General features: G+C 40.1%; 1 protein-coding gene across 1 annotated transcript in view; it reads left to right on the top strand.

Moving 5' to 3' along the window:
* The window catches only part of LOC122809503, a 1,292,286-nt gene that overhangs the window by 722,854 nt on the left and 549,937 nt on the right, over positions 1 to 19,495 (top strand). Inside the window, exon 2 of the mRNA XM_044081059.1 lies at positions 16,130 to 16,281. Coding sequence (XP_043936994.1) covers positions 16,130 to 16,281 — 152 coding nt within the window. The remainder of the gene's footprint in view (positions 1 to 16,129; positions 16,282 to 19,495) is intronic.

The following is a 19,495-nucleotide window of genomic DNA, read 5'->3' as shown; positions in this document are numbered from 1 at the left end:
CTATGAAAAACACTGTTGTTCTGGTTTTCATCCTGGCCAGGTGTGTGTCATCCTGCTGACATCTGGCGTATGTCCCACATTGGTCATTTGAACTGTGGCAACCCTACCGTATGTACATCTTGCCTAGCAATAGTGTTGGGTGATTGCGTACATGACTGCCTGTTCCACTCCTGACAGTGGTCGTTTTACCCTTCAGAGCAGGCGCTATTTGTTCAGGGGTGACTAATGCTGGTGTCACCTGTTCTGTACATCATTGACCGTGATCTGCGCAGTGGTCGGTGACACTTAGTCCTGTTTCACGCATATCCGTATACTCGTATTTAAACATCGCTTACCAGCTGTGGGCAACGCTTATTCCCGCTAACGTGTGCTACACATATTCTGATGACCTGCATCCTGACTGCATTACCCGTGCCGTCGGGATTATGTTACATCCTTTGCAGGATGTGGGACCGGGAACATGCACGACAGTCACTGCATGTACCACTTGGACATCTGGGGGTTGTACACGAATTATGTAAATTTGTATGTGCAGTACACTACAGCAGTTACTCCACACTACACTCACATGGATGACTCCCTTAGTTTATAACTTGATGGGTCCAGTTAATGGTATGTCCATGTGCTGTTTACTGGCTGTACTCCAGCACTGGGTATGTATATCACAATTAGGTACACCCAATAATTTGCTACACCTTCATATGACCATGGATGCAGCATGCCGGGGTGACTAATGCCTGTCGTGGGTACAGCCCCTGCCTTGACACTACATCCATGATTACATTTTGTGGAGCCCCTCAGTAACGCAGCGGGTAATCCGTGATGAATGTGCTCCCGCAATTGCCTCTGCTCCAGTATGCGACAGTTGCTTACTCTATGTTGTGGTGATGGGTGTCACTGTTTGCCCTGTTTGGTGTTTTGCCTCTGACAATCGGGCGTGTACCCAACGATGTACCTGGGAACCTATACACACAGCACCGACAGATGCTGATGGGCACATCTACTGTTCAGGTGTTGACAGTTCCGTGTTCCCATGGCTGTTGCGTGTACAATGTTTGAGGGCTACCTATGTAGGATTCCACAGTGGCGACCTATACATCTCAATTTACAGGTAGTCATGTTTGTGTGCCATCCATGTTACTGTGTGCAGGTGGGGAGGGGTGTCAGTCCGTGGGAGCCTACACTGTCAAGGTATGTGCTATGCGTTTCCTCTTTGCCAAGGCATAGGCATATTGGGCATGCCTTAGTCTACCTACTGGGGCTGGAACAGTGTGTCCGTGGTCTGGATCCCTCTGTGCCTGTGTTGGCCTGGGCACTTGCGGTGGGCTGTGAGGCCCTCCCCCATTATGACCCTGCTGCAGCTGTTTCCACAAGATCATATTATGTAGCATGGCACATACTATGAAGATGTGGGCACACGTGCCTGGAGAGTACTGCAAGGCTCCACCAGATGTGTCCAAGCACTGGAACTGTGATTTCAGCATCCCGAACACACGCTCTATGATGATTCTGGTTTGTGCGTGTGCCTCATTATGGCGTTCTTGCATTTGTGTGTGTGCATTTCTGATGGGGGTCATCATCCACGGCTCCAGTGCATAGCCAGCATCCCCCACAAGGTGACCTTGTGGGATGTCCCCCCTGACAAATACCTGATACAGCTGTGAGGCATGCCAGATATGGGAGTCGTGGTAGCTTCCAGGGCTGCCAGCACACACATCCATGATAATGCCCTGGGCATTGCACATGACCTGGCAGTTGATGGAGTGGAATCCCTTGTGGTTTATGTAGCGCCTACCATACTCACCGGGTGGTGACTTAATTTGTATGTGCGTGTAGTCTATCACACCCAGTACCTCCGGGTAGTTTGCCACACAGTGGAAGTGACGCATATTGCTGGCCAACTCCTCCTGAGTTCAGGGAAAGTGTATATGCTCATTGGCATGTGGTAACATGGCATCCAGGAACTGGTGTAGTACCCTGGATGCCGATGCCTGTGAGATCCCCATTATATCTCCAGTTGGCCTTTGAAAAGTACCTGTGGCTAGTTTTCGCAAGCTTACACATACCTTAGTGTCCACTGGGATGGGTTCCCCTCTGTTATTTCTGGTTCTCAGGCGTGGTCGGCACAGCTCTACTATTTGCTGTAAGATGTCCCTATCTACCCTGTAACGCTCCACTATCTCCAGATCATGTAGCCCCTGGTAGGCTACCCTTGGTCTGAACACTCTTCTCCTCCTCCGAGGCCTACGGTGGTTGTTGGCATCATCCTCTGCAACACCGTCAGTCTGTAACACATGCTGATAAATCACAGCTATGGCAGCTCCCAGCATGTACATTTTAAAAGTTCCCCATCTGTTTACACCTATGGTGCAGTGTTTGGGAATACACATGTGTGTGTTGGGTGCTTTCACACTTTATAATGTTCTGCTGTGAACACTGATGATATCATAGGGTGTGTATGTACGATCGTGGCCACAGGGTATCTTCTGTGTTTTATTTACGAAACCGCTATTGTGCTGCCTTTGGTGTTGCATTACATTTGGATGCCGTGATTACCTCCTGCCCTTCCATTTACATTTGTGCACTTTACACCTACCATTTGCTGGCATGCATCCAGCTGCCTGCTTTCATTTGTACTTTCCTAGACCTGGCTTATCTTGCATAATGTGTGCTATTGCCAATCTACTGTGGGTTTGCTTTGCTCTGCTATAACAGTTCTCCTATCTTTGCATTCCAGGTCCTCCACACCTTTCTTTGCAATCCTATGCCTCCCCTATCCTGTTTTGCGGGTTTCTGCATGCAGGCTTCTCTATTGCCGTCGATTGGCCAACGTGTGTTGATTGGTGTTAATTGCTCATTACTACGCCAATTACCCTACTTCGGCATTTCCTTCTTTTCTTCCCATGACCTTCCTGTTTGTACTATTATTTGTGGTGTGTGGATCCGCTTACCGGGTTTCAGGCATGAGTTCATCCCCGTACACATGCGCTTTCGGACACCATGTGTGCTCTCAGCTAAATGGTTCAATACCCTCCTCCCCACCCCTGTCCTTCAGCTTTGCTTAGCAATGGCCAGGCCAGATTTGCATTGCTCCAATGTGCTTACTGATACGGTGGCACACCCTTCTGCTGATGTCATGTATCACCTTTGATACACTCCTCAGTGTTATAGCGCTGCGCCGTCAGGTACATCCTTAATCCGGTGGGACGTTTGCGATTCAGTATTACCTGCCTCATTTGCATGGCATTGACTACTAATTCATAGTTACAGCGCCGAACACTGTCGTGGGCCCCTGGCAACCCTTGTGCCTTGCTTGTGGTGTGCCATGCCTACCATTGCATATTTGTCTTTCATTGCGATTTTCTGCCATTTTTATATATTTCCTTTGTATTCCTGTTTGCACACACATGCCCTGCGCTTGTACTGTGCGTTACTGTAGACATGACATTAAATGTTTTTTAGGTGTTGTGCATCTTTTCTTGTGCCATTGGCTGTGTATTTCTCCATTGGCATATGTTAACTTTGTAATACATGTGTGTGGTCCGCTTCCATAACTCCGATGTTCTGTTTGGGAAAATGTAAACCGTGTTTTTTGGTTTACATTTCCATGGGCTTGCGCTATGCCTGCACCACTTCGTGAATTGCTGTATGCCTTCATTAGCATGGTGCAACACTGTGCATGGGGTGATTTGCATACCTATGCCGAGGGTTGCGTAGCTCTGGCGTACGCCAGTAGTGCACGTGGGATTGGTTCATACCTGAATCGCTCGGCGGACATATTTGGCATTATGCTGCCTACGCTACGCCTGCGCCTGGCGCAAGCTTCATGAATCCAGGGGATAGTTTAAATAGCAAGAAAAGTAAGGCAGAATATTGGTCCCTAACACATACTGACATCCTGGTGAGAACAAATGCACAGAAATAGTGATAAAATTAAAGGGTTAATCCTAAAGATAAAACCATCTGAAAAGCTAGCTGATAACTAATGAACCTATTTAAACAATGATAATATAACCCCCCCCCCCAAAAAAAAAAAAAAAAAAAAAAAATATATATATATATATATATATAATGAGCAAAAGTATATGGCTTCCTGAAATTTTAAACTTTTCAAATCCCATGTATTACTACTCTGTAGCAGACCTAAGCAGCATATAACAACAAAATAATGTTAGCATTATTGTTCAGTTCTTCTAAACTGGTTCTAACCACAGTGGCAATGTATACAGCAAAAGAACTTGCTGATCATTCTGAAGAATAAGAAAAGCATATACTCATTAGAACCAGGACAACAGCTATCTTAATAGTCATGTTGAGTCAGCAATTGGCCATCTAAGTATTTCCGAAAATTCCCCACCAACAGTCGCCATATGCCACAAGTATATGATGAGTTAAATGTTATTAATCACACATTATTTGTCAAGCTACTAATCAGCCGATGCCAAATGTTTCCACAAAATGTAATTTGACATTATCATAATTAGTGTTAAGTAACATTTCAAAAGGGTAGCAGTGGGAATGTGTACCTGCTTGCATCTCCTACATGTACAAAATACTGTCAATAAGGTGGCCAGCAATATCAGGGCAACCTATTTCTGTACATGCCTGTCACTATGAGAGTACTTCTATGGTCTTTCTAACTATGTTGGCCAGTATAGAAGTCTTGTATCGACAAACATTTCTCCCAATGTGCTATAGTAGGTCAATACTGCTGGTAGTTACCAAGGTGTAGGGCCATATCACTGGGAAAGTCAGGTGTTGGCAGCAGGGATGCCTAACTTACCCAACACTTGTTCACCCACATACCTGTTGTATATATTCTTAACTATGTCTCTACATCCAGAAGCATAGCTAGGATGGGGCAAAGGGGACAACTGTACTGAATGCAAGGTGTTGGGGGGGCATGGTCATGAGGATCAAGAACATTTTTCTTTATTTTGATTTATTTAACTTATTCATGTATTTTTTTACCTCCTCATGTCAAATGTATTTTGTTCCTCATGTGTGTTTAACATGAGGGAAATTAGAGTGATGTGCACTCCAAGGAAGACTGCCACATCAGAAGAGAGCTTTTTTGCATCTTATCTAATTTTGAGGGAGGGAACCAGATTGAGGAGTGGTACTGGGCACCAGACAAGCCAGTCTTTTGCATGGCGTACCCCTACATTGATGCCCTTGATTATCCTGTGATCTATTTAGGTTTCCCCTTTATTTGCATATGTCCTGCCAGTCCCAGTAATATGCAGTCTATGTTCTACACCCCATATTGTGTTCACAGGTGTCTTCATGTTGAGAAGATGATGTGGAAGGCAGAGCATGGACAATTTCAGCTCTCTGGAAAATGATGGCTTGCTATAAGCTCTTATGACATGTATGGTGCCTTTTATTGAAAGGGGTGCTGATCATCATTTACATGATGGGATGTGGTAGACAGTGGTCCATAAGATAAATACCATTAGAGATGCAATTTTGATTTACAGCAGTGTCATGAGCATGTTACCAATGTGCTACACTGTGCCAAGGCAAAGAGATGTCCCATAATAAATTAAGTCTGCCACAGGGGATACCTAGGAGCAACAGGCTGACAGACCAAGAGGAGTTTTTGGTCTCCCTACAGGGAGACAATGGTTCTAGAATTATTTCTGAAGGACTGGATATCAAGATCAAAACAGACCCCTTATGTACCCTGTTGGATAACAAACCAGGTTCATACCTCATACACCTGATTATTGTACAGTTGCATTACATGTGGGTACCACATGTTGACCTTGCAACTGTTGACTATGTAATATTGCAGTTATATCTTGTATTCAGCCAGATTAGGGCATCAGCAGATGTAGATTGAGTTTGTAAGCTACTTTTTGTATAGAGATCCTTAGTGCGCATGCCATAGTGGCATTGTGTTTGATTTGGCATCATTGCTTACTCTGGTGTGTTGTTGCATGCTGCTAGAACAGTCACCTCAGAGACTTGTATGTAGGCTGGAACAGAATGACTGGCTGCTGATGGGTACTGCATGAGGCTGTTAATGATGACACAGCAAAAGTACTTCATTTACAGTCTGACACACCAGACTGTTTCCATCCCAGGTGCATTTTCAACCTCATTATAGGCTGGACATGTAACTACACACACATACAAGCATAAAGATATTTAGTCTGAGGGCTCACCTTCCTCACTGTGGTATGATCCCCCCCACTCATTGTTCAAACCTCCAGTAATGTTCCCTCTGTGGCTGTGGCTACAGAGGTACATGCTTGGTCTGAAGCAGGCATACCCACTAGTTTGCAGCCTCAGAGGGATACCAGCCATTATGGGTAACAGATGGCCCTTACGTAAAAGTATTGTGCAGGATCATTTAGCTGATGTGCCATAGTAACATTCAGGTGCACTCTCTCCAACATAAATCTCATTTCTATGTTGTGTCCACCGATGAACACCTGGAGCCAGAGACACAGAAATAGTTGTCCAATGAGGTCTTTAATGGCACATACCACTGTCATAGCCACATCGTTAGAGGGTACTGACAATGCCACCATTACCACACTCACTAACAGTGTTATCTGAGGTCAGTGAAAAGTACACAATAGAATGTCTGTGACTGGTGGGGTGGGGAATCATATGGCATGCAGTCATCATCTGTCTTCAACTCTCCCTAATCCTTTGTTATTGTAAGCAATGAATATTGCCCTCCACTAGCAGGTTACCATATGAGTAAAACTCATCTAGGTCACAGTTTCAGTTACACATCGTCCCTGTCCCTGAGGTTGTCAAGTCTTACTGCAAGAAACCAGCATAGTCACTGCAGATTAGTCACATAGTGGTACCCCAAACACATCAGGTAAAAACTATCACACAGAGTACCTACCTCTGCAGTATGGCACTGTCATCTAGTGAGAACCCCAACCCCACAGCAGGAGAAAATTGTATGATGCAGAATACCCATCATTCTGAAAACTCCATCCCAGATTTTATTTCTGTGACATTCTCCTTCACTGAGTCTATACAGATAGAAGTGCCATTAGGTTCTTAACCACCAGTGTACGTGATGGTTGTGACCCACTTTGCCCTTTCTTCCTGTGGAGTATATTTGGGAATGTCTAAAGGACAGTGTGCCTCAACCAGGCATTGGCTAGCATAGGCTGATGTTTATACTGCATGTATCATTTTAATGTGATGTGATGGTTGTGACCCACTTTGCCCCTTCTTCCTGTGGCGTGTATTTGGGTATGTCTAAAGGACAGTGTGGCTCAACCAGGCATTGGCTAGCATAGGCTGATATTTATACTGCATACATCATTTTAATCTGTGTGATACCTCAGTGGTACTGTGTGGTACTGTGTGCCCATACATTATAATATAGGTGTTTTTGCTTGGATACTTTTTGTTGCTTTTATAACATATTCTTCTAAGGCATGTCTTGATGCACCTTTCTGGCTGGTTTTGTGTGTATGTGGTTCAATCATTCCAGTAGGCTAGGACTATCCCACCTGTCTCCTGACAATCATATTAGAGAGTGTAGTGTGCTAGAAACATCCTGCAGGCTGTGGCAGGATCATATTGGAGTACCTTCCCTAGACAATATTTATTTATTTATGTGCATTTGTTTACCAGGGTGGTCCACTGGGCCAAAAAGTGTCAATTTGCAGTGGAGGCCCGGGGAGAAAAGCTCCACATACAGAAGAAATTTAAATACAATCATATTTTCTACATACATAGAGAGATAACAACTTTAAAAAAAAACAGACATACAATCTTATCATAAATTTCTAGCTAGAATAACAAAGGCAGTATACATTATATACAAAATATACACAGTACAATATATCATCTGCTTTGGATAGTGTAGAGTGAAGACAGCAAGAGAAAGTTGCATAACTGTTAAGCAGAGGGGAGAAAAAAGTGAGATCAGGTGGGGGAAGATGCTCTGTAGTCGTAGCCACATGTACATTGCCATAGGGCTAAGAGATGCTGTTTTAGAGACTTTTTGAAGGATATGTGATTGGAAATAGTTCTAACAGAGCTGTGTAGGGAATTCCAAGTTTTAGCAATAGTACGAGTAGAGAGATTGACCAACTGCTAGACTGGGTATTTGCACTTTTAGAAGGAATTGATTTTTAGGTCTGAGTTGTCGGGATGGCTTATGGAGAGTAAATAGGGAGGTGAGTGATGGACAATTGGAAAGTTTGGTAATGATATTGTGAGCTGTGGATAACTGCAAGTGGGTTAGGTGATGGGGAAGTTGAAGCCATTTTAGTTTGCGTAGGGAGATACAGTGATGGGAGAAGTTTCTTTGGTAGCAAACCTGGCAACCTTGTTATAACAGGACTCGATCTTGGATTTTAAGGAGTGTTGAATGTTAGTGAACAAATGGGCACTGTATAAATGTGAAGGAATCAAACAAGTTAGTGCAAGGGTTTGTCTAGCGGTGGGTGTGAGGTACAATTTATGCTTATAGAGGGTGCCAAGTTTCTGATGTTTTTTTTTTTTTTTAATTCAGTTTTAGATGTGTAGATCAAAGGTTAAGTGTTCGTCTATTAGAACTCCTAGAAGTTTAGTTTGTGATACTGCTCTAATGCAAGTTTTGTTTTGTGAATAAATATTAAAATCTGCTCTATTTAGGGGGGTTGATTTTTGGGGGGTGAATAGAAGCAGGTTAGTTTTGTTGGAGTTAAGGGCTACATGGTTGTTATTCATCCATTCCTCAGTGATTGAGAAAGCATGTTGAATCCTAGTTAGGAGTTTGTCAGCAGAGTCAGCAATGCAGATAATAGTTTAGTCGTCTGCATACTGTATTACAGGATTTAGGGGGAAGGTGGAGTGGAAGTCATTAATGAGACATTTCAAGGCAACAGAAGGTTTTGAGAAAGCTGAACACATGCTCTATGGCATTGCACATTTTTTCTTTTACAGTGTTACACTGGTGCTATGCCATGCCCTCTACAAACCATACAGGTATGATTAGCCTGGGCTCCAGCAAGCATCTAGCATAATTTGTAACAGAGTATTTGTACGTGAACACACCTGCATGATATGGGTGACAGGGCTATATGTAGATGCACTAGAAATGTCATTGTATACTTTATCATTAACCAAGGTGCCTATACTTATTAGCTAGATGATGATGTGGAATTTCTTTATGCTGAGAGTGGCAATATAGGTGAGATGTGTCAGACACTTTAATAATGTGAAATGGCTGGGTGCTGGGCGGACACATTGGTTATGATTTTCTGCATGCCTCATCTACCTGGTAGTTCATGGAATGGTAATCCTTCCCGTTCAAAACCCTTTAACTGTGGACAAGGCATGGCCTTTATTGCAATGTTTGAAATCTCTGGCATCTAATACCTCAGTGAAGTAGGTAATGTCGCTGTATCACTGTAGGCATACCTGGATGTTGGCACTCTCCTACAATATTCTAGGAAACCATATATGATCCTCCCATATACAAATGCTTTCTATAGGAAACTTGTTCAATATTTGAGGCAAATGCCTGTGAAATATCTAATGTGTCTGGTAGTCTCTGAGTGTTCGATGTACCTAGTACAGAAAGAGAAATGGATACCATGATCTCCACAGGTTTGGGAATGCAATACCTTAGTACTAATTGTGTGTTGCAGATGCATGTCAATCAAAATCTGTATAATGCCATGATTGACTAAAGTGATCAGCAATCTTTAATCATTGAATTTGTGGTAAGTCAACCACTAATGTTATAATTTATATAGCACTAGATGAAACCACATGGATAGTGGCAGGAATTAGTGGTACTGATGGTTGTAGTAAGCCAATGAATGCCTGCAGTGACTTCAAGCATTCTTACTATTTGCAGCAATTATAATAGCAGTCCTTGCCCTCTTGTACTCAAAAGCACACAATTTTCTAAATTGACAGCTGTGAATTTTGACTATGTTCAGGTTGCACACATTTTAATATAATTAAGATTGTAATTTACTGCACTATTTCATCAACACATCATCAGTCAGTTATTTGCATATGTCTTCGGTTGTGCTTTTTGTCTCACTATACTGGAACACAATTTGGCATGATGAATCTGTACCATCTGTTTGTATTACATATTCCAGTGTAATTGTATGCTGTGTAATATGAAACTGGTCTATAAATCCCATCCTATGTCTTGTTTTTCTGCCACATATAGAAAATGTCTGTTTTCTGGCATTTGGTATAGTAGTTGCAAGCCTTTATATTATATAGAATGCAGTTTGTTAATGATACACAGTCAGAGCTCTTCATTATAGAGCAGTTGAAATGTCTAATATTCATCACCTTTACCTTTATCTCTACTATTTAATACTAGAATTTACTGGATCTTATTCTATTTCCTAACACCACATAGTTACTTGCTCCTCCATGTTTGATATCACATGGCCAGCTGACTACTAAATAAATGAGATTTATTGTGTGTTTGTCTGTTTCTGCCTGTTTTGGTGTTTGTGTTTTTCTGTGTGTCTGTCAGCATTAATGAGTAAGAGCTAGAGGAAGGGTTAGGGAAATCTATAGGTGTGCTGGTATGTTTGGGCACTGGAATGTTTTATGGGTATTTGCATGTTATATAGAGGAACTGTTAGGGAGAGGTATTTGGTACCCTAATGTGTAGATCTGGTGTTAAGATCAGTGCTATGGTTAGGTTTAGCATGCATGAGTATTGAGGTGTAATAGTACCATCCTGTTTAAACTGGTAATTGTCATTTTCATATCTAATCCAAGGACCAGTATTTTGGCATAATCATGTTATAAATGTTCAATAAATATATGGGACTATAATGTGGTTGAAATATGATACCCTACCCCTTCTGTAGTATCATACTGTTTTAACATAATATTGTGGATTTTGTCAAAAGCCCCTGCACCATACATTTGAATTTCTTTGCAAGTGGCAATCCCAGTGATTTAATCCTCCTCTTTATAAAACTGTAGGGTAATACATCAAGCCACCATACCTTTCCTACTTTCAGCTGACTGTTATCATGGTCTAGTGCTCTTTTAAATCTGTATCTTGAGCATTTTTTTCTTTACTTATAGCTGCTCTGCACCCTTCTCCCTCAAATTTAGCATATCACATTGCTTGCCACATGAATTTCCTTACAATATTTCTAAAAACTTCCGAGATCCTTAATCTTTCTCATACTCCTATTTAATTTCCCTGCCTCAAAAATACATTCTCTTTTTTGCTCATGAAATTCCACACAAAAGCATCCAGTACTATTCCCAGCCAAACTCTCAATTGTACCTCTCCTTTATAGCATTTCAAACTGTCTAATTCTCACTTGTTTTGGATTACCCCACTGTCACATTTTGACTCTGCCAGGGAACTGAATTTCTAAGATTTTTTTAAGAACCTAACCATTTCTCCTCCCCTCCTCTTAAGCAGCTTCTTTCCCATCTATGTTCCTCTTAATGCCAGCTTTATTTCATCCTACAAGTGGCCTTTTAAATTTGTTTTCAGTTATCTATAGCCTTTACTGCTGATCTGGCTCTTTTGACTTGCAGCTTTCCCATGTTCACCTCTTAATCAAGCTTCTGTCTTACTTTATAGGCACAAAATCTTTCACACAGTTTTTAATATAGTAATAACTGACAATGTAGGTTTGGTATACTGAAGATTTACCCATGGTCGGTGTGGTTTAATCACGAGGGCAAAATCTACTAGGAAGGCTATTGTAGGCCTTAGACATTTCTGTCTCATGGTCTACAATAGCCTTCCTAGTAAATTTTCCAATGCCAAACTAGTGATGGTGAATGTTTGCATAAGCTGTGCTATACCTATCATCTATAATCATAAAGGCGCCCCCTCTACAGACTTTTCAAACTACCAAGCCATTACCATTCTCTGACCCTAGACAAAATCTTAGAAAAGTGTATTCATCAGCAGCTCCTTAACTACTTCCTAAAGAAAAACGATTTAATTCACAACATGGTTTCTGTCCCAAGCACAGCACCAATACCACTTTCTTAGCTTTCACTAACACTGTAAACCTCCTAAAAAATGAAGGCCAACTAGTCACATCTGTCTTTCTGGATATGTCCAAAGCTTTTGACATGGTATCCCACCATATTCTTCTCAAAAAGTTAGTCACATACAACCACAGCCCAGCATCCCTTACCAAGTTTCACAACTACCCTTCAAACCATCAACAGTCAACCAAATGAGAAAATAAACTCTCCCCCCTATTACCAGTTTCTGTCGGACTACCCCACGGGTCCATCTTTGGACCTCTACTGTTTATCAGATTTACCAATTACCTCACTGGCTCCACTCAAATTGCCTCAATCATAAAATATGCTGATGACACCTCCCTTATCTGTTCAGTCATCACACCCTAGGAACTAGAAGAAAAAACTTAGAAATATCTCCAAGACATAGAAAACGATCTCTCCAACCACTAGCTAATACTCAACCCAAATAAAACTGAAATTATATTTTTTTGGTAACAACAAAACCAAAAATAACCCACCTCCAATTACTATCTATTTCTCTGATGGCACAAAAATTGAACCAGTCAGCCACACTAAACTGGATAACAATAGATTATTGTGTAAAATCTGATAAACGTATATCCCTAACAATCAAAAAAGTTCACTTCAAACTCAGCTCACTCTATAGGGCAAAACGATTCCTAACCAGCAATGCCAGACTAGCCACAACCAGATCCCACTTACTATCTATCCTATCTACTGTTCCCAAATCCTTACCAATCTGCACAAAACAGACTTAACCTAGAAGTCTGTTATAACAAAATAGCTAAGTTTGCCTCTAACCTACCCCACAAAACACACCACTGTTATGCTCTTCAAGAGCTCAACTGGATTGAACTACCTAGCCTATTATTACTCAACCAACTTACCAACACCCATACTATCATCCACAATCCAAACAACTGCCCTGCTCTCATTGACCTAGTCCAACAAAAGACCAACTCCAGAACCCTCAGATCATTTTACAAATTAATCCTAAAAGTAAGCAAGTCCCATAACTACTATGGTGACTCCCTCTACTCCAATAAAATAGTCAAAACCTGGAACTCACTCCCCCAACACATGCTGCTAAACCCAATCAGCCACAAGTTCAAACTGCTCCTAAAAGAACACCTTACTTAACACTGGCTTTGCTCCTGTACTGTCCCAGGATAATCTCTTTACCTACTGCTAATTTAACACAGAACATACACTCCAACCTTTACATTCTCCAGTCTCTCTTCACTCAATCTCATTCTGTTGAAAAAAAAATACTTGTTAAACTTCACTCTCCTTGTTGCTATTCTTATTAAGTATTATTGCATGCATTTATACACTTTGCTTACACAATTGCATGTTTTGAACTAGTGTCATTGTTTACTTTAATCCTACAACCTCCGTAATTCTTACTTTTTATCTTTGCCATTTATTGTCTATGTTTTCTAGGTTCTGTTAAATACTTGTTTTGGTGCTTATCTCCACAGGTCTCCACTGAAAACTGGCTAACTGACCCAGTCAAACACTACCCAGTTAACAAACGTAAATAAATAAATATAATCGTATACACTCAGTAATGCCTCTTTCATTTGAGCCAATGATCTAGATTGGATTCCCCTACCTTCTAGGTTCCTTTACCACATCTCATTCCTAACCTACAATATAACCTTATGATATACAACTTTATTCATCACCATGAACAGATATAAATGAGAGGACATTATATTGCAGCTCATAATATCCTAGGTCTCACACAGATCCATATATAACCAAAAGAACTAAACAAAACCTAACCAAAATAAACAAAACCTAAGCAAAAATAGCTGAAATATCACCATATGCAACCTATACAATAACATGAGCTATTTGTTTTAAACAGTCCACCTTCCATCGAAACCTCTCTCCCTAAATAACTTTCAAGTTCATGTACTTTCATTTAATCATGTCATTGTTGTCCTATACAGTTACTACTATTGCATGCTTGCTCTGTCTAATGTTTTCAGTGAGTGACACACAATATTTCACATAGCAGGCAATTAAGAAATTTCATTTTGTCCTTACTAACACTGCTCCATCCTGCTGCAGAACCCAGATAATTGCAAAACAAGTCAAAGTGCTGCATTAATAAAGAATTTAATTATATTTTAATATGCTACCAGTACATGCAACCCTGTATGAAATGCAGAAGGAAGAAATTCTGGGTAAATTATCATGGTTGAGAATATCTTGTTTGGCAAACATCAAAAATGAAGCAATACTACTTTCAGGAACTGTAGTCATACATTGACTCATGAATGGGGTCCCTTCCTCTCACAGTATTAGAAAACCAAAACACTTGGAAAATTAAAAAAATAAAAAAAACAATGTAATTGCCTTCTGATTAGGTGTTATCAACATCTGCCATTGTACATGGTTCTCCTAATTTTGCATGTGTTAACTTTTATCCTAAAGCTTCCAGATAATTTTCCTATCCTGTTGCTCTGCCTTGTAACTACTGTTAATAGTGTTAAATTCTCCCTTTTGCCTCTGGATATATTCCCCTATTAAGGTGCAGTAATGCAAGAGAAAACTTTAAAATTATTTCCAGTCTTGACCTCATGGGACAAGGATAATTTGATCCTGATTATTGCATTTGCTTGCTCTTTCATATAATGCAGTTTGTCATCAGTATAAGCTAATCAGACCCCACACCCTCATTATCTTTAGATAATTAAAATGTGAATACTCAAAATTACTGCTAACTGTATGTATCACTAGAAAGAGACTGAAATATTTCTCCAGCGGTTGTCTGATTCTGTATGTATCACTAGAAAGAGACTGAAATATTTATCCAGCGGTTGTCTGATTTGTGTTCTAAATATGGAGCAGCGGGCTATCTCATCTGTAAAACTAGTGTTTAAATTAGATTTTTTTAGAAAAAAGTAGGAAACTGCCAGGTCTTCATGCATTCCCTTTAAAAATATTATGCACGACCCAATCTAATAATTTATATAATAAAATGTCTGAATTCACAAATGTTCAGTAGATTTATGACTCCAAAAGGACAGAGAGAAGAATGCTGCAAATGACATAGTTGTGAATCCAAGGAGATTCAGCAGGTTTAAAACTCTAGTGGTAAGGAACGAATGAAGCATTATAATCACTTTGCTGTTTTTTTTTTCTTTCATTTACAATGGGTAGGGGGAAGAAAGATCCAGATCCAAATTCCTGAAGAATATTACTAGATTGTATTTAAATCAAACATGTACTGAGTAATCAGGCTTTTTTACATGAAGTCCAATAAGGTTAATTTTGTAAGAAGAACCTGTTCTGTTGGAAAAGGAAATGCTGTTTTCAGAAAACTGATGTCCTTTAAAGTGTTAGTATTTGAGTCATTTCTCCATTCATAGAATTATCTGTTTAGCTTAATCATTAAGGAAGCTCACAAAATAAGCAGTTTGTATAATGGCAGTGTAGAGGGTGGCCACGGTGGTGCTGTGGTTAGCATTGTCACCTCACAGCAAGAGGTTCTCCAGTTCGATCCTTGGCTGGGGTACCTTCTGTGCGGAGTCTGCATGTCCTCCCTGTGGTCGCGTGGGTTTCCCCCGGGTGCTCCGGTTTCCTCCCAAAGACATGCAGTAGGTGGATTGGACACTCTAAATTGGCCCTAGGTGTGAGTTCTTGTGTGTGTGTGCCTTCTGTGGAAGGTTGGGTGCCGGGCTGGCAACTTGACACTGTAAAACTCCACTGCCAATCATGAGCAGACAGGTGATCCGCTGTGGCGACCCCTAACCGGGAAAAGCCAGAAGAAGATAATGGCAGTGTATGATGTCTGCTATACCCTAATGCCTTATTTTTTTAACATATACACAGCATCCTGGACAATTTGAAGCTGAGTACAAAGAAAGCAACTGATGGACTGAAACCAAAGTCTGAACCACAGTGTTAATTAAAAGCTGTGTGCTCAGTGACTCACTGAAGTTCCTTGCATACTGGACAAGTCTTGAGTAAATGATCTTTGATCATTTTAACAAATGACAAAACAAATTTGATATTCTATCGACAATAAATTGTATAGTCACTGCAGTTTATATTAATGTAGTGTAAACATTTTTATATAACAAATCAAGGCAAGTTAAATATTTTTGTATGGTAAATCAATTTTTTATTTTAACAGTTTTTACACAGATGGCAGAAATTCAAGTGAATGGAACAATTAAGAAGAAGGCTGGCACATCTGTCATATTACCCTGCAAATACAAGCACTTAAATGTGACAAATCCTGACATAGAATGGATTTTCAGAAACCAGACTTTGGAAAATACAGTGGTAAGTATCACATGAATGAGGCTGTGCTTTCAACAAGACTACTTATTGGTTGGATTTTAAGTACTTTATGCTAATGAAGTTTCTGCTATTATCATTATTTAAACTCTCTGCCAGATTCATTCATTACCGATGTTGGCAATACACACTCTCATGTCTCTACATCAGAGGCATGTGGGGTAAAGGAGATGCAGTGTGATGTAATTAATGGCAAAACAAACAGAACACTTTTGTATGAGAGATTGATCAATCTACTTGGTCATTTTACTTAGACTTCCATTTTTACACTTACCTATTTCCTTTTTCTCCTCAACTTGTGGTGTTTTATGTCTTTGTCATTACTACATCCCCCTCTGTTGTTGTTTTTGTTTCTCTTCCAATTTTGTACATTTCAAAAATGAGACATTCAGTGAGATAATTGCTATAGAACATAAATTTCTTTTGCTAACTTGTATGTCCTAGTTATTGAAGTTTAGTAGTAATAGTTTTGCTGAAATGTAAAAGCATGATGCTACATTCTGCCATTGTTTTATAGATACTTACCTAAAATGATATGAGAAAAAATTAAATATTCTCTTTGTTAAAGAATTACATGCAAGTAACTTCTTAGGGTTTAGCATGTACTCTGTATAGAGAAAAAAATACATGCATTTATAGAAACAAGACCAGAGTACGAAAGTAGCCCATGAATGAACACTACTTGCAACTAAAGTTAATTAGAATTGCAGGCTAAGACACTGCTATTTTAGTAATGATCTCCACCTTCAAACAATCTAACTTGTATCCCTAGTCCTCTTTGCTCCTTTGACAGGTGCTAAATGTTCACTTGGGATGTTACTTTTTAACTCCAGTATTCTGGTGTGATGGTGGTGTTAGGAGTAGGAGGCAACTTATGTAGCAGTACACCATCCATAATGAACTGTTCTCCTTAAGTTTTCCTGAGTTTACTCTTGCTATTGCTTAAATCAGATGAAACAGATTGGTTAACAATGTACCTCATTAGATCCTTTACAGAGGAACATGCCCCATGTTTGGGAAGATTTAACCCCCATACCCTCTTAAATAAACTGACTCCATGGTAGCACAGCCATGGAGAAAAGACAAAAAAGGAACATAAAATACATCCATACAGGTGCACAAGAAAATGGAAAATGAGCTTCAGTCATTACAGGGCTGAATACCGAGGAAATGAAAATGACATTTATACCTCACAGATATAAGATGTCTGCCATTCCCTCGTGGAAAGACATTCAAGTCCACACTAAACACAACTTTTCTCTTTGGAACTGAAAATCTAACATGGGAATATGAAAAAAACATATAAAACTTCAATAAATCAGTAATCCCTTTCATCTTACCATATGAACATACTTCATCAGACTGAATTAAAAATGCCCAAACCTCACTTAAATGTAAAAAGGCCACATTACCATTACCACTGGCCACACATCCAGTACTGCACTGCAGAGAGATAAATGCATATTTGTTTTTGCTTTTTTTTTGTTTTTTTTTTGCACATGTATAAAGATATGACTTTATATGTAAAGACTTGCATGTTGTGTTTTGTTCCTGTTTGTTATGTATCCTGCATACTCTTACTATGTATTACTATTGCTATTTGCCATGTAAAGCTTGTATAGTATATTGCTGTTTGCAAGTGGAACTTTTCTCCCTAGACCTCTGCTGAAAAGAGGTTCACATACCCAGTCTGACAATCCAAGTTAAGAAATGCAAAATAAAGGCTTCCCAAGCATGCTACAAATGCAGCAATAAGAGTGCTGAGCACTTTGTTGAAAGTGGTATGACATTTGGTCACCCAGGACTGCTCCCTGTACTACTAATGGACAGTGCAGCTCCCAAATGCTTTATCCCATGCATGGGTCATCTCAAATCATCTATGGTATGATCCCAGTTATTCTTATTAGAGGTAGTATATAATTATTGACCATAGGATGTGTAAGGCCAATCTGTACCCAATGGGATAGTCATTTCAAGTACAAAAGAGAAACTGGCAAGGCTTAGAGTGGATTGCAAGGGCAGGGAGACTAGTACTTACCTATGAGAATGAGAATTCTCTGAGATACATACCTGTCCCTCAATGTCCTATTTCTTGTAAGCAAAGTGTAGTACTGATGCTGTTCATTCTGATAATATGTAAAAGGTCTCATTAGACTGGGATCCAAGGATGCCATGCATACCATGCATAGATACCTTCTCTGCAGTATGTAAAAAGAGTATAGAGAGATGCCTTTGAGGCTATCTGCATGGGACATTGTGCTTACTCCCTGTATCCTTTTCATGAAGAACATATGTGGACATTCCAGTTGTTGTCTGTGCCTGGTCAGATACATACTGAAGGGAGTATTAGATTCCATGATGGATCTGATTAAGGCCAAATACAGTGGCATGAAAACCTACCTGGACCTAGATGCCATGGCCTTACTTATAAGTTGAGTAATATAGAATGACTTCCTTAGTACCTTGGAGACAGTTTAATTCCTACTTTATTCAACCATTATGCTCTCTTAGACACTAATACATCTGCCCCCTCACTCTTACCCTGTCTAATCAAAACCACCTACAGCTCTTCATTATGAGTGAAGCAGGTACTGGACTAAAGCTGTAGACCAACTACCATCAGACTACCTAAAAATGGCCACAGAAGTCATAGCTTTCCTTGTGCCCATACTAATCAATAGCAGAAAGATATGTCCCATTGCTGTGGAAAAAAATCCTACATTATACCACTGCATAAAGGTGACACATCTACAGAGTTTAATAACTACAGACCAATAGTGATTCTCTCCCCCTCACCAAAATATTAGAGAAATGCATCCATATGCAGCTGATGAAATACCTAACCTTAAATAACCTGATTTCAAAAACACAATGTGGCTTAAGGCCCCAGCACAGCACCTGTACTGCATTTTTCCAATATAATAAACCAACATAGAAATGATGATCTGCTTGTGTCTACCATATTCTTAGATCTGTCAAAGGCATTTGATACTGTCTCAAACCAGCAACTACTCATTCGACTCTACTAAATAGGACTTTCACAATACTCCTTGTTGTAGTTTCTTAGCTACCTATCTGGAAGGCAACAGGCCATTAAATGGCAACAAACCTACTCACCCTTTCAATTAATTACTACAGGTGTCCCTCAGTGCTCTATCCTGGGTCCTGGTTCCTCTGTTATTGAATATATTTATTAATG

Source organism: Protopterus annectens, chromosome 8.part0 (assembly GCF_019279795.1).
Source record: "Protopterus annectens isolate FY-2018-M chromosome 8.part0, PAN1.0, whole genome shotgun sequence".
Classification (NCBI taxonomy): Eukaryota; Metazoa; Chordata; order Ceratodontiformes; family Protopteridae; genus Protopterus; species Protopterus annectens.
The sequence above is the reverse complement of the archived record's forward strand: the minus strand, read 5'-3'. Positions and strand labels throughout refer to the sequence as shown.